The 15057-nt window shown below is 35.1% G+C and overlaps 1 protein-coding gene across 14 annotated transcripts in view; it reads left to right on the top strand.

Moving 5' to 3' along the window:
- DLG2 (discs large MAGUK scaffold protein 2) overlaps nt 1-15057 on the top strand; it is a 1902487-nt gene that overhangs the window by 1408450 nt on the left and 478980 nt on the right. For all 14 annotated transcript variants that reach the window (XM_045817849.1, XM_045817836.1, XM_045817835.1 and 11 more), the window contains one exon: nt 1814-1952. In XM_045817849.1, coding sequence (XP_045673805.1) covers nt 1814-1952 — 139 coding nt within the window. The remainder of the gene's footprint in view (nt 1-1813; nt 1953-15057) is intronic.

The following is a 15057-nucleotide window of genomic DNA, read 5'->3' as shown; positions in this document are numbered from 1 at the left end:
TGCTTCTTCCTGGAAGAGGATCTTGTATATGAATGGTGATATTATGGCCTTTAATCACCATCATCCTACCTCTTACCTTTACCTGAATTTGTTACATTGGTAGGGAAAACAGAGCAAATTGTCAGTCACTATGTCAGTAGAGACAGCTTGGAGGTGGGGGTTTCCAGGGCAACAACTAACTATGAGACATTGTGCTGCCCATGTTTTCTCCTCTTCTTAATAGGTCAAGAATCTTATCTAAGGTACTATCTTCAGGGACTGGATTTAGAAGCAATTTAGTTTTTGATTGAGCTTAAGGAATAGTTTTGTTGACATCAGTAAGTTTTCTCATTCTGAGATTTCAAGGTGCCAGAGGAGCCAGTTGTAAGGTCAGGAACTCAGAATGTCTTCAGGACCTACCATTAATTTGTACTATAGCCTTAAGCAAGTCATTTAACCTCTCTTAGATTTAGATATTTCTCTTGAGAGAAATTTAGAGGTCGAATAATTTTGTTACCTTCCCATTACATTAGTATTGCTTTTCTTAATGGTGATTCTAAAAGGACTTGCCAAAAAATATATAGCTTTTTTTTTAAGCAGGCAGTATACTGAGATCATTCTTACCTTAGAGTATGAAGGAGCTTGAAGTTCAAAGTTGTTCAAATTGGATGAATTTAGAAAAGTCAACCTTGAGACTCTGTGAGCCACTTCATTAAGGGAATATGAGGTCAATGTCAAAGAGAGAGAAAAGAGAAAACAAACCTTGCTAGAACAATTGAGAAATATGTTTTGAAATATGTGCAAAACATCTTGTAAGGTAATACGTGGATACAAAGGAGATATAGTCATGGTCTTCATTGGAAGGAAGACTAATTCAGATATATAAATAGCAGCAACATGTGGCAAAATAAAAGATGTACATACCAAGAAAGAGGTAAAAAAATATATATCCTTTGAGCATGAAGGGGATATAACCTGTCTCTGGAAGATCAAAAAATCTTCATGCAGAAAGTGGCATTTGAATTTTATCCTGAATAATGGATGAGATTTCACTATTAGAGGTAGGATAGGAGGTAGAAATTGTTGTAATTAATACAGCGGAACAAAAGTACAGATGTTGAGGAGAGAAGGCTTTGTTTGAGGACAATAGGACAAGTGTAAGGGAGATTTGAAATGGACCGATCTTGTAAGATAGGTGAAAGGTAGGGTAAATATTCAATACTATTGTGGCAGTGAGGGGCATTTAAACTAGAAAAAAATAATGATCGGAGCTGGAATTCTCAATTTCTAAAATGGAGAGAGAGCAGGGCAGGAGACAGTTAGGAGGGGATTTTAGTCTCTCGAAAGGGAGATGAGTTAGGGTGGAGGAAAAGAAAAGAAAGGCCAGAGTTCTTAGCCTTTGTGGAATGTAAGTACAGTATATTTGGGAATTAAAGTCTACACAAGGACTTATTTCTAGGAGCCTTCAACTTTTGGTAATTAGATATTAATTATGTAAAAGGAATGTGAGCTCTGCAATTAGAAAGCTAACATTTTTATTCCAATAGAAAATTAATCATCATTCTGAAAAACGTGTGTGCTGAATCTCTCCTCCACTTCTCTTCACCTAATTATACTAAGTGGGCTTATAGGTATAACTGCTATTCCATCTTTCCAATCCTAAAGTTCACTATGTACTTGAATGTATAAGTGAAAACAAACAGCAACTCCCCCTTCATAGGGGATAAGAAAATCCTTGGCATGCAGCAAAGCCTTTCCATTTTTAACAAAACTACAATAGGACACATTGATTCACCTACATAACAAGTTTTCTTTTCTTTTTTTCACCTCATAGCTTATTCTCCACCAATGGAAAACCATCTACTTTCTGGCAACAATGGCACTTTAGAATATAAAACCTCCCTGCCGCCCATCTCTCCAGGAAGGTACTCACCACTTCCAAAGCACATGCTTGTTGAAGATGATTACACCAGGTCAGATATGCTTATTGGTTAATTGGGTTTGTAACCATTACCAGGAAGACATTGCATTTGCCTAGTGTGTCAGCTGTTGCTTTGGGGCTAATTGCAACTTCTGAGCGCCATTCAAACTTATTATAGACTTGCTGGCAGTGGGAATGTGCAAATACTTGTAAACATGTGTCATTGTTCTCTCTTAGGAAGCAAAACCACAAATTCTTTGTGGAGAAATAGTAATATATACCTATTCATCACTCTACAATTTTTAAGACTTTCAATATTTGATTCTACTTGAGCTTTATAGCCATACTGTAAGATAGATATTATTACTTGAAGAGAGAAGATGGTGCTTAGGTTTGAAAAAAAGGAAGTAGTATACCAATATTGCATATCTGGTGACTGGAGGAGTCAGGACTGAAACTCTTGTCTTTTGACTCAAAATTCCACTTCTTGCCACCAGTGGCCACTCACAATTCAATGGAATTGAGAAATCAATCAATCCTCCTTCTAGTGCAATAACTATAGGTGGAGAGGAAAGGAGTGAAGTTAACTACAAGTGGTTTAAATTTAATAAATAAATCCTGTTAATCCCCTAGGGGGAACAGGACAAGATTTTAGAACAGACCAGAGAATCATCTCTCTAATCCCAAACAGTAAAACCATGTTTAGACAGCATGCATCTGAGAAAGTCAAGTCTGACAATTCACAGACAAAACCAGTCTTTAATCATTTCTATTAAGGATTCAATAAATATTGGATAATTAGTAAATTAATAAATAAATGGGTGGATAAAGAACTAAAAATGCACACTTTTCTCTTTTGTATCTTTAAATAGTTTTGTTCCAAAGTAACCTGTGTTCATTGCATTTGGGGAAATAATGCAAAGATGTTCAAGAAACAAAACTTTCCCTCCAAACTACCTCTAGGACAGCTACTCTTGAGGTTTCCAATGTGACCTTCTGGCATGAACCATTAATACCTTCTCCATGTCTATACAAACCTGTAAAATGTGTACTCAGATATAGGTGGAGCTCAACACTGTTTTTACAAAATAAGTTCAGATTTAACACATTGCTCTGCAACTTTCTTTTCTCAGTGAACAATACTTTTTCCCAAAATGAGATTATATAAGATATGTACACATTTTCCTGAAAGTGTTTGTATATAAAAATACTAGAGATGAACGCTTTTGATTTCATATCCTGACTACTTAATTAAGCCATTTGTCAGCCATTAAAAAAATAAAGGAGACTTCCTGCAGTTAAGTTCCCTCGCTAGTACCAGTACATACTTTGATCTTTTCATTTCTTTGCTATTTATTTTTAAATGATTAAGCATTTTCCATTTATCTTGCAATTTCAGGTTTGCTGAAGTAGCTTGTTACATCTATAGCCAAGCAATGGAATGTTGAGATGCTGTAAATGTGCATCTGTGGTGTAAATCAAATATAAACTTATCCCTATAATGAAATATTTAATCTCTATGTCCTTCATTGAAATGAGGGCTGCAGCAAAGATAATAATCATCATGACCATCTCAAGAATTGTGTAAATATAGGCACCTTTATTCCCCAGAGTAACGATCTATTTGTTCTCATCCCATCTCTAATATTTAATATGATTTTAATTTGAAATATTTTATCTTACTAGACCCCTTAGTGAATTAGCATTATTAAACCACATTCATAATCCAGGCCCTTTGTGAGCTATTTTGCATACACTAGCTTTTTAAGTCTCCCAAAAACACAGGAAGGGGGGGCTTTCACCCCCATTTTAGAGATATAGAAAGTGAAGCTCAAAGATGTTGAGGAACTTGTTTATGATCACACAAATTTTAAGTAGAAAAAACTGGGTACCCAGCATGCTTTAAAATCCTGGCTAGAAAGAAATATTTTAATTTTCTGCTCATTTTTAAAATGAATGACAACTCATATAAAATTCTGCTCATCATAGAACTATGTGGATAGAAAGGGACCCAAGACTTGGTAAATTCTAAAGACAAATGTAGCAGGATCAAGACCTACTTCTACCACTGGCTAACTGTGTAGCACTGGGCAAATCATGCAACCACTGCAAGCCTCCATCTCCTCATCAGTGTACAGGGAAGAGTGCTCACATCACCTCAACAGCTTATTGCAATAATTAAATGACACAGTGCATGCAAACAACTTATGAGAGTGCCTAACACAATGAATATTAAATAAATGTTATCTATTTACTATAGCTATATTTACTCCAATTCTTTATCCACCTAAGATGTCACATGTAATATTTTAAATGGTGCCCAAGGAAGAGACTCCATTTCTCCTTACAATGATATGCTTCATTACTGTACTTCTTGCCCCACCTTCTCCCTTGTTCTCTGCCAAGACAATCTCACTTAAAACTCTGCAAAAATATTCTGCATGGCTGGTGCCTGGAAAACTTGTGAAGTAAATTCTATCAGTACACACTCCCCTCCACTACTCTCCCACTGTGGCTGTGTCCTCTCTCAGGTCTCTGTGCTGTAGGCATTGCCGTGGACCTCAGAGGTATTTGCTCAGAGGTCCATTCCCACTTTATTCATAAATATTTATTGAATACTTTCTCTAGACTGTGAGCACTACACTAGGAATGCAAAATTGAATGAGAAAAAAAATATCTCTAAGAACTATCAAATTGGGACACAAATATACTTACACCAGTGGCTCCTCCAATGCCTGTTACCTAAAAATGCAGACCCCCTCCATGCAGTTTCCATAAAGCTTAATCTATCGATTTTTTTAATCCTGAGATTTTATATTTTGGTATCAAATGCCCTTTTTGTGTGGTGGTTTATTATTACCCTTACTTAGAAAATTAAAAGTTGGCAACTTTGTATTAGTCCTCACTTTTTAAAAGGTCTGTAAAATCCCAACACATGGGAACTGCTAACAGAAACAAAGAAAACTAGATCAGTTCTTCAAACTACTCTCAGGTTGCCCTAGCAGAGTTCCATAGAAGACACTTAGTAAATATTTATAAGTGAATTTGGGCTTTACTCTAATGCCACAAGAACAGCCTACAGCATCAGAGAAAGTTTTAACGAGGAAGTAAGTCTGGAATTTGAGCTCAAAAAAACATGTAGGCATTCATCAGAAAGTCAAGAGATAGGGAAGGTCATTCATGGTGGTGGACAGCACATGCATACTCAAGGAAGAATATAAAAAAGAATAAAATGAAAACAACTATTACAGTTTGAAATGTAAGGCTCATAAAAAGAAATAGTGCCTTCCTTTAAATTATCTTTATATTCCTATTCTTTGTCTCAACCTAGTAGTAAAATTAAAAATACATAGAGTAGTAAAAACAAAAAGATTACTACTATGCACTATTAACACTAAGTGCTTTAGTGTATATTATCGCCTTTATATTATGTATATGATATTCTTGTTCTTGATTTTTTACAGGGAATAAAATGAATTTAAATCATTACTTCATAACACACAGCAAACAAATAGAAGAATCAAAATTTAATTCCAGTTGGTCTGTCTTCAAAGGCCTTACCTCCATACTCCTACCCCTCATCTCATGCAGTCTCTTTCCATTGAAAAATGTTGGGTAGACGACTGGGTTTACATCAGGAGACTGGGTTCTGATCTTGATCCTGCTACTTGCCACCTAGATGACCCTTAACAAGTCATTTAACCTCTCAGAGTCTTGATTTTGTCATCTATAAATCTAGATAAAAAGTCTTCTGATTTCCTGATGGAATTGTGAAGTTTTCATGTGACGATATATATATGAAAGTTGTCATCTTTGTGAAAGTTGTCATCTTTAGAGGACTACATAAAATTATTATTTAATATTAAAATTACTAAGGTACTACAGTAGCCCATATTTTAGGCCTAGTTTGTATTTTCCTAAAATAGTAAATAAAGGCAAAAAATCTTTAGTGATGGGACTTAGACTGATAGGGAAACATTTCTGTGAAAATGGGACCTTCAATAACCATATCAAGTTGGCAGCCTTTTATTCCATATGTTCATAATACCTTACAATGTTATAAGAAATATTTCTCTATTTTCTTGATTTATATTCACTTTTGTTGGGAAATGTCATAAAAAAAATTTAAAAGAATTTTGATTGAAATGACTTAGCTGGAATTTTTAAATAAATCTCTGTCTTACTGTTTAAGGAAATGCATATGTGAGTGAACTAGGAAATTTTGTTTTTCCTTTGATTTATGAAAGAGAGCATAAATAAAAAGGTCTTGGGTAAAATTCTCTTAGCAGAAACCAGTTGAGTCCCCTGTAAATCAAAGTGATGTAAGTCCTCTGGTCTTCGATGTTTGGAAAAGAAAGCTATTACAATGATGCTGAGATGGTCTTTTGGCACAAGGAATTATAGACTATCACAGTTGTAAGGGCCATAGATGAATAGAGAGTCTAATCTTCCTCTATTTGTGGATAAGAAACACAGCATGATTTGTTAGCCATCCTAAATCTCATAACTTGTAAGGTAAAATCAGATTTAGAATCCATGTCTTCAGATACCCAACCTAGCACTCTTTCTATTTTTCTAAACTGATGTTCACTTTTTTTTTTCTTTTGGGGAAGTGGAGTAAAAAGGTAACAATTACAAAATGATACAATCAATCCATCAGTGATCATCTATGACAGTGCCCACTTTGTACAGTACCTGCAACTATGGATTCCACCTCTACTAAGGAAGTCTTCCATGGTCCCCCAGAAGAGATGTAAGCCACACAGTCTCACCATCTGGCTAAATACCCTCAGGATATACAAATAAATCATTGGCACAAAATGACACCAAAAAAAAAAAACTGGGGATGCACAGTAAAACTACTCTTTCACGATATGGGGACAATTTCCTAAGTTATGAATGTGATAAATGTCATTATGAAAGCCAGGGCCCTAAACCAGGGCTGCAATTGATATATTTCCCAGTAATGGAAACCGAGTTCATCTGAACTTGAACTTGGTATACCCAGGTGTCTTCCTGACTCACTCCATATAATGTCCCCTCACATTATTTGGTCAATCAAAATGCAAAGGCTAAATAAAGTCTCAAGAAAGATTTCTTGTCTCCAGAAACTTTTAAGGACCACTCTAAATTGTGACTTCGATATTCACCAGTTTGACTTTTTTATTTACTAAATAGACATGAACCTGTCAGACTAGAATCTGCCTGCACTCTATTTTCCCAAATCATGGAACACTAGCTTGCTGAATATAGTATCTAAAATGGATTCCAGTTGTTTTTCTCTCTTTCACCATTTATTCACTTACTCACTCAGTGAATATTCAGTTTCTACTGTGTGTCAAGTGCTACAATTAGCAGCAAAGTTACAATGGTGAACAAATCAGATAAGATTCTGTCCTCAGGGAATTTACATTGTAGTGTATTGAATAAATGAGTTCAGTTCAGATAGTGATAAATGCTATAAAGAAAATAAAAGGACAATGTGATAGTGATTGTAGAAAAGAGAAGAATATTAAGTAGGATAACCAGGGAATTCTTCTCTGAGGAGATAGCATATGAACTGAGACATGAATAAAAAGAAAAAAGTAGTAATATAAAGATCAGAGGAAGAACATTCCAGGAAGAGAAAAGGGCAAGGCCAAAGTCACTGAGGCAGGAATAAGTTTAGTGTCTTCCTGGAACAGAAGAAAGTCCAGCTTGGCTGGAAAGAAATGAGCTAATTAATGGGAGATGGCAGAAAATTAAGTTAAAGAAAGAGTCGGGAGCCAGACAATATAGGACTTTGTAGGTAATGATGAAAAAGTGTAGGTTTAATTTTAAGGGCACTGAGAATCCATTATAGAGTACTAACCAGGAAAATGAAATAATCTGATTTATGTGTTTTAAAAAAAGCAATCTGTGACTCCTGTGTGGCATAGAGGGACCTTTGAAGAATGAGAAGAGAGATTATGGCAGATGAGGCTAGAGGAGGGATGGCAGTGGAAGAGAAGAAGAATGGAGGAATCTGAGCAACACTTTAAGAGCTAGAGTCAACCGTCAGCATTCCATAGAAGCGAAAGGCCAGCTTTAGTCAGTCTAACTTACTACCGACCATTTGTATGCCTTGACCACCTAGCAGGGGTGTCCGACCTTTTGGCATCTCTGGGCCACACTGGATGTAGAAGAGTTGTCTTTGTCCATACATTAAATACATTGCAACTCATAATCACAACAAAAAAAAAATCTCATAATATTTTAACTAAATTTACAATTTTGTGTTCATAGCTATCCTGAGCTATATGTGGCCCATGGTCTGTGGGTTGGACACCCCTGATATGGAATAATCTTTTGGGAACAGAATAAGTGTTTGCCACAGTTACAGATTATTTTACTTTGGTGTTTAACTTGGTGGATCAGACCTGGTTAGAGGTTAGACTACAAACTATTTCTCAAATGTTTCTACTGCATGCTCTGAGGCCTTGAAAAATGCACTTTCTCTCCTTGGGATCTAGAATAGAACATGAAGCTTTCTGTACAAGTATGAAACACATAGTTTCATAGGGGAAACGAAACACTCGTTTCAAAACACTCATAGTACGAAACACTCGTTCATAGGGGAAATACAGAATCCTGTATTTTCCCCTAAATGCTTGGGAAATATCCTTGTTTGCTTTAATGTGAAAATATTTTGATTAAGTAGGAACTTATTTTTATCCAAAGTTTTCAAATGGAGTTAACAAACCAGACAGGTTTTCTCTGAGGATACTCAGTCCCTGTCAAATACTTCAAATCCCAAGGTGCATGTGAGTGCCCAACCTGGAGAAGCAGTGAACTTAAAGTACGTGAACTGGTCAGTTTTTAATTCTGTGTTAAGGCAATGGCCCCTTAATTATCGTTCTAGCTTTAGGCCTCTGTTAGGGACAGGATCCCAAAGGATTGGATAATATCCTCCAACAGATTAAAGTCTGGACATGTTCTAGACTCTCTCCTTTTTTACTTATGTTTAATGACTTTAAACCATTTCTGGATGAACTGGAAGTCCCTTCTTCTGACACAGAAAATAAATCATTTCTTACATGCCTTTAACCAAATATAGTAGAAAAGAACTGGGTGTGCCCTACACAGACAACCAGCCCTACTTCAGAATTAGGATCAGCATAGCAGAGTGATTAGGTATGTGGGCCTTGTAGCCACCTCAACCACTTCCTAGCTGTGGGAACTTGGGTAAGTTATGTAACTGCCTTTCACCTTAGTTTTCTCATTCATAGAAGGAGGATAAAGCTTTCCATTCTTGGATTCACTGTGACAATAAATTGAGTTAATATACATAAAGTGCTTGGAAAAAAGTAAGTACTCAAAAATATTAGCTATTATTAATATGATTTAAAACAAGGATTTAAGATGCACCACTCTGCAAATAAAGTCATTTTCTGGTAAACATCCCCCATAGAATAGAAATGTGGCCAACAATGTTATACAGCTGCCTCAAAGCCATTTCCAGTACATACACATTTCTTCAACTTATTTATATTACAAAGTATATTAGAGCATTTTATTATAGAAAGTCTTTATAGTCTCAATGCTTTAATAAAGATCTTTATTATAATAAAAATGATTTAAAAATCTTTATTTTTATGACTACCACAAATATGTGGAACCACATGCATTGATGACCTAATATAGGTTCAGTGGCACAAAATATGATAAAAACCAGTGTTTCAGTCTGGCCTCTGGAGCTAAACACAATCATCTTCTGGATAATTTTTTTATTTTGCCCTGTTTTATTCATAGTAGCTCTCAACAACTAACACCATGTAGCTTTTCCCCTTTAAACAAATCTGCAAAACAAACAAATCACAGGTTCATTGGCAATGCCTCTGAGGTATCTGTTTTGCTCTGTGCTACATGCCTGCTTTCTCCAGTAGAGAGTCTGGCACTCATAATAATGCCTCTTTTGAAGCAATGTATAGTAATGGAAAGGGGCAAGTGGGCAAAACTAGTGAGACAGATGGAGGATAAACCATTAAGTGGAAGCTTCAAGGGGAGTTTTCCTTTTATTAATGGTAGCTGCGCATAGCCATTTAGGTTAACTCACATAAACGGAGAGGCATGCCAGATGGAGCTATCCTGTTAGAGAGAGAGAGTGGGTATGCTAACAGGGAAGCGGACAAATCTTAACTAAAGGCAGATGTCCAAATATGTATCAGAAAACATGTTAAGCTGCTGTTTGCTGTCAGGGAAATCAACTTAATGTTAGGAAAAAAAATAAAACTGTAATGGGGATTTTAGAACTGTCTTCTATAGATATTTATCATTTCTTAGGCACCTGATAAATTAGCCAGACATAAACACACATTAGGCCTTATAATTTTATGGAAGACACTTATTGCACATCTATAGCTATTGTTGTTTAATTAATGCTGCATTACATTTTGATAGGATGAGTTCATCCTTAGTCTTCAGGATTGGTTGAAGATAAAAAAGATAAATGATGGGCAATGGAGAATGTTGGAAGGACCACTGCAGAAGCAATCAGCAATTAATTGACCCCTGTCTTCTTACATTGCAAGTAACGACTATCACCAACACAACGTGCAGCTTCTTCCTGACCCTTATCTCTGTGATAATAAATCAGGGTGTATATTATGACTCAAGATAATTAGGAAGAGCTGCTTTTTCTGTGAGTTTATTTCACATCCACATGTCAATAAACTAATAGTAGACAGAAGACAGCTGATTCCTAATTGTCCACATGTGGGTGTATGATTTGAAAATTATTCATGACAGCACTGTAATCCCTTAGTGACTTCCTGCCATCTCCTATATCATTAGCTGCTGTGAGTGAGGTTATTATATTAATATTAATGATCACCTTAAAAAAATATCAGGAAATTGTAGGGCATATTTATTATGGTCCAAAGATTTATATTCTTGTATATTACAGATTTGTAATTATGTAAGTTTTGGGTTGCATTATTCATTTCTTTTGTTTGTTTTTTGCTTCTAGGTAATTTAATTAATCTAGGTAATGAACTGAGCTATATCTGAATAAAAATCATTTTAAAAATACTTTCTTCATATACTTTCCCCAGGCAACCTTTTCAATATTTATCTCTATATCTAATTTGTTCCCCTTTTTATTGTCTTATACCCCTCTTTAATTGTTTTTTCCAATAAGTTCTATCTAATTTTATTATTTTCCCTAATTATAAAGTAATACCTATTTGTAAAAAACTTATAAAATAACAAAAATATGAAGAAAATGAATAAAAATTACTATTTACCACAGAGAGATCATTATTATTAATATTTGTTATTTTTTCAGTTTTTTCTGTCTGTATATATATGTTTATAAAATGTGCTTCATACTCTATTTAGTAGGGGATTTTGTTTTTTAATTTAATGCTCTAATTTGAGCAATTTCTTATGTTTTTAATTTTCAAAAACATATTTTAGTAGCTATATAACATAAAGGAATGATAATTTGCTTAACTATATTCCTATTAATGTATATTTAGGCTGTTTCTTATTGTAGGTAATGCTTGTACAACCTTTCTCACCCCACACCTTGGTTATATATTTCTTTAAGATAAATGCCTAGATCCCCATAGGCTAATCAGCACCTCAATTGGTTGCCTTATAAATATCACACATCTAACATTTCCAAAAACAATCTCTGATGTTTGTCTGCAGCCTTCCCCTCCATAGGAAAATATAATACATAATCAAGAGAAAAATTAACCAACAGACACAGACCAAGAAATGACAAATATGATAGAACTATTGGACAAGAAGATTTTAAAAGTTATTAAAAATATGGTCAGTCTCTCAGAAAGTAGGAAAAAACATGTAAATAAAAAGGAGAGAAATGAAAGACATGAAATAAACCCACATTAAACATTGAGTGATGAAAATATGGTTTCTGAAGTGAAAATTAGTATTACAGGAGATATCACAAAAGAAAGAATTGTGAACTTTAAAGCATAGCAACAGATAACCTATTCAGATGAAACAGTAAAAAGACAAAAAAAATTCTAGTAACTTGTAGCACCAGAAAAAGGAGACTTTGGGGTACCAAATAGAATTTATTTTTAAACACTAGTAATTAACACTGAAAAGTGACATTCTTTAAGAAAACATATTTACTTAAACATGTTGTACTAGTTTATAACATCACTCTATGTATTTCTTTCACTAGAAGTTGAAATATGTGGTTTCTACCGTAACACATACTTTTTTTAATAAGATATTTGTAGATATTTTTTTAAAGATTTTTATTTATTTATTTTTAGAGAGAGAAGGGAAGGAGAAAGAGAGAGAGAGAGAAACATCAATCTGCAGTTGCTGGGGGTCATGGCCTGCAACCCAGGCATGTACCCTGACTGGGAATTGAACCTGTGACACTTTGGTTCACAGCCTGCTCTCAATCCACTGAGCTACCCCAGCCAGGGCAACACATACTGTCTTAACACAACTGTGGTAATGATGCACAGAAATACTATATTTGCAGTAGTTTTCATAGGAAATAACATCTAAGAACAAGTTTGTGTTACAATTGAGAGAAATGCAGTTTTTACCCAAAATACACAGTTAGATTCATACCAAATAGAATTTTTTAATATTTGTTGAAAATTCTGATCATATTGATGTAAGAGTCTCAGTCAAACCCAAAGACATTATGAAGAGAGGAACATAATAAATACAGGTTTCTTGTCAGAATTAGTGCCAGCTAGGAAACAATAGAGCAATACATTTAAACTTCTGGGGGCTGATGCTGGAGTTTGTGGTCTGAGCAACAGCAAAGTGGAGCTGTTATTACTAAGAAGGGGAAGACTAAACTTGTAGACAAATATTGAGAGTTTATTTTTGGAAGTATTAAATATATGGTGTCTACAAGGCAGCGATTTTTAACTGGTGTGCCACATGAATTTTAAAAACATGTAATATCTGACTATTTAGTCAGGGGGCACTGACCTCTTTTTCCTTAGATTGTCAGATAAAAAAATGACAACAGCCAACACAATAGCCATCTGCTGTGAATGAATCAAAAGTATACCTCATTTGTTTTGTCAGGTTAGCAAAAAACCAAATATATATATATTTAATGTGCTACAGAATTTTAGTAATTATGTGTGCCACGAGATGAAAAAGGTTGAAAATTGAAATAAAGAACAAACTGACAGTAACCATTTTGGGGGAGGGGAATAACATGAGAAAGAAGGGGAGACGTGGTCAAGAAACATATATAAAGGAGACATGGACAAAGCCAAAGAGGGGTAGGACTGAGGGTGTGAAGAGGGGATGGTCAGGGAGGGGCAGCGTGGTGGGGAGAATATGAAGACAACTGTACTTGAACAATAAAAAAAGAAAAGAAAAGAAATATAACAAAGAAAAAAATAGGAAAATTGCTGCTATAAGGCAACCCAAGTGAGATGTTGATTAGGCAGCCAGGACCTAGTAATTAGCAAAGCTGGGATCTCAGCATAGTCAGACTGCTCCAGACTCCATATCTTTGACCACAGTATTAAGGGTCATGCAGCTGGTACATAACAGGGTCAGGATTTGAAGTAGCTTCAAAATCTGGCTCTTTTTGCTGCAATGCATGGGGTGGTATTATTAGCTTTACAATTTCTCAAATCTCTGTGCTTTCAATGAGCTTTTGGTTTGCAGGATTGGAGGCATTTGATCTATACAGATAGAACTAAAGTTTTATATCATTGTCTCCTCCTGGCCACACTTACAACCTATTAAGGGTAGGTGATTAGGTTTCCTCTGGAAGAAGTAAGGCTTCTTGGATGGTGCAGTTTTGGCAAGGGTTCAGAGCTCAATGCTTTAACAAACATCATAAGTCATCATTGAAAGAATTTAGCAGTCTCTGTGAGCGTATGTGCTTCTGGCTAGACATTTAAATATCAAACCTCATCCTAGAGGTTTTTAAATTATGTTGACCTTGAGGTAGGACAATGTGAGTCTTTTCCTCATGGACACTGCATCCTAATGGAAATGCTGTCAACTGATCCACTGGAGCCCATATTTTGTTTTATGTTTTTTTTCCTTCCCCTAATCTTTTTCTAAAGTCTCATTTATCATTTTGAGATGAAGAGGATGAAGACAGAATGAAACAGCTGAAATAAATGTAATAGCCAGAGATTTCAAAGCCAATTACGTGAGGCCTTGCTCTGAATTTTTAATAGTATTAGTAAACCCTTGGAGCTGTCTAGTGCTGCATGGATACTTTCCTACTTATTTAGTTTCTAAACCACCATACAAAATGAGCAGGGAAATGTTGTTACACCTATTTAACAAACTGAGAATCTGAGATGATAGTCTACAATTTATCCTACAGCCAGTAGAAAGCAAGTGGCAAATCCAGAACCCAGAATGCAGAAACAGGGTAGCAACTTGGCGAAGAGCAGAGATGTTGGAGTAGGATAACTCTGGGTTCACCACCTACTTGCTGTTTGACCTTGGATGAGTTATGGAACTTCTCTGTGTCCGTTTTACTACCAATGCTTATACCATGGGTTATTATTCACATTAAATGAAGTAACCTATGTTAAACATTGGAAAAGAGCCTAGCACAAAATAAACTGCATTTAAGTTAGTTGATGTTGTTATTGGTATTATTATCTGAAAGGGGAAATATGCTAGTTAGCCTAATAAAACAGAGACTGACACTACATTTACACTTGCCTTTCCAGGTAGATTTTCAAACTTTATGTTGATTTAGTGATGTTTCCTTTATATCTCAATATCTTTTAAATGTATATACTAATTAAGAAGAATCTATTTAAAACCATGCCTACCTATAAAAGTCATATTTAAAAAGTCTAAGTGTTAAGGAAACTGATTTTTAATTTAAAAATTCTAAAATTAAAAATTCTAGAATGTTAATTGAACAAAAATATATACTTCCCATTATTCAGATTTACTATGCAGGCATCATAAAACTTTTTAAATGATGGAAGCATTTACTTTTGCATGCCTTCATGTTTGAGCACAGAAAACAAGTATATACACATAGCAGCACCCATAATGATGCCTCCCAGTTCCCAGGGGTAGCTTTAATTTCATGGCTTCACTGCATTAACAGTAGATTGGACATGGACAGTTGGAAAAGAGCTCACATACACTGTATATCCAAACCTATCTAATGTTGACTATAGCTCTTATAAGAG

This window comes from Phyllostomus hastatus, unplaced genomic scaffold (assembly GCF_019186645.2).
Source record: "Phyllostomus hastatus isolate PE091 unplaced genomic scaffold, TTU_PhHast_1.1 phas_scaffold_317, whole genome shotgun sequence".
Lineage (NCBI taxonomy): Eukaryota > Metazoa > Chordata > Mammalia > Chiroptera > Phyllostomidae > Phyllostomus > Phyllostomus hastatus.
The sequence above is the reverse complement of the archived record's forward strand: the minus strand, read 5'-3'. Positions and strand labels throughout refer to the sequence as shown.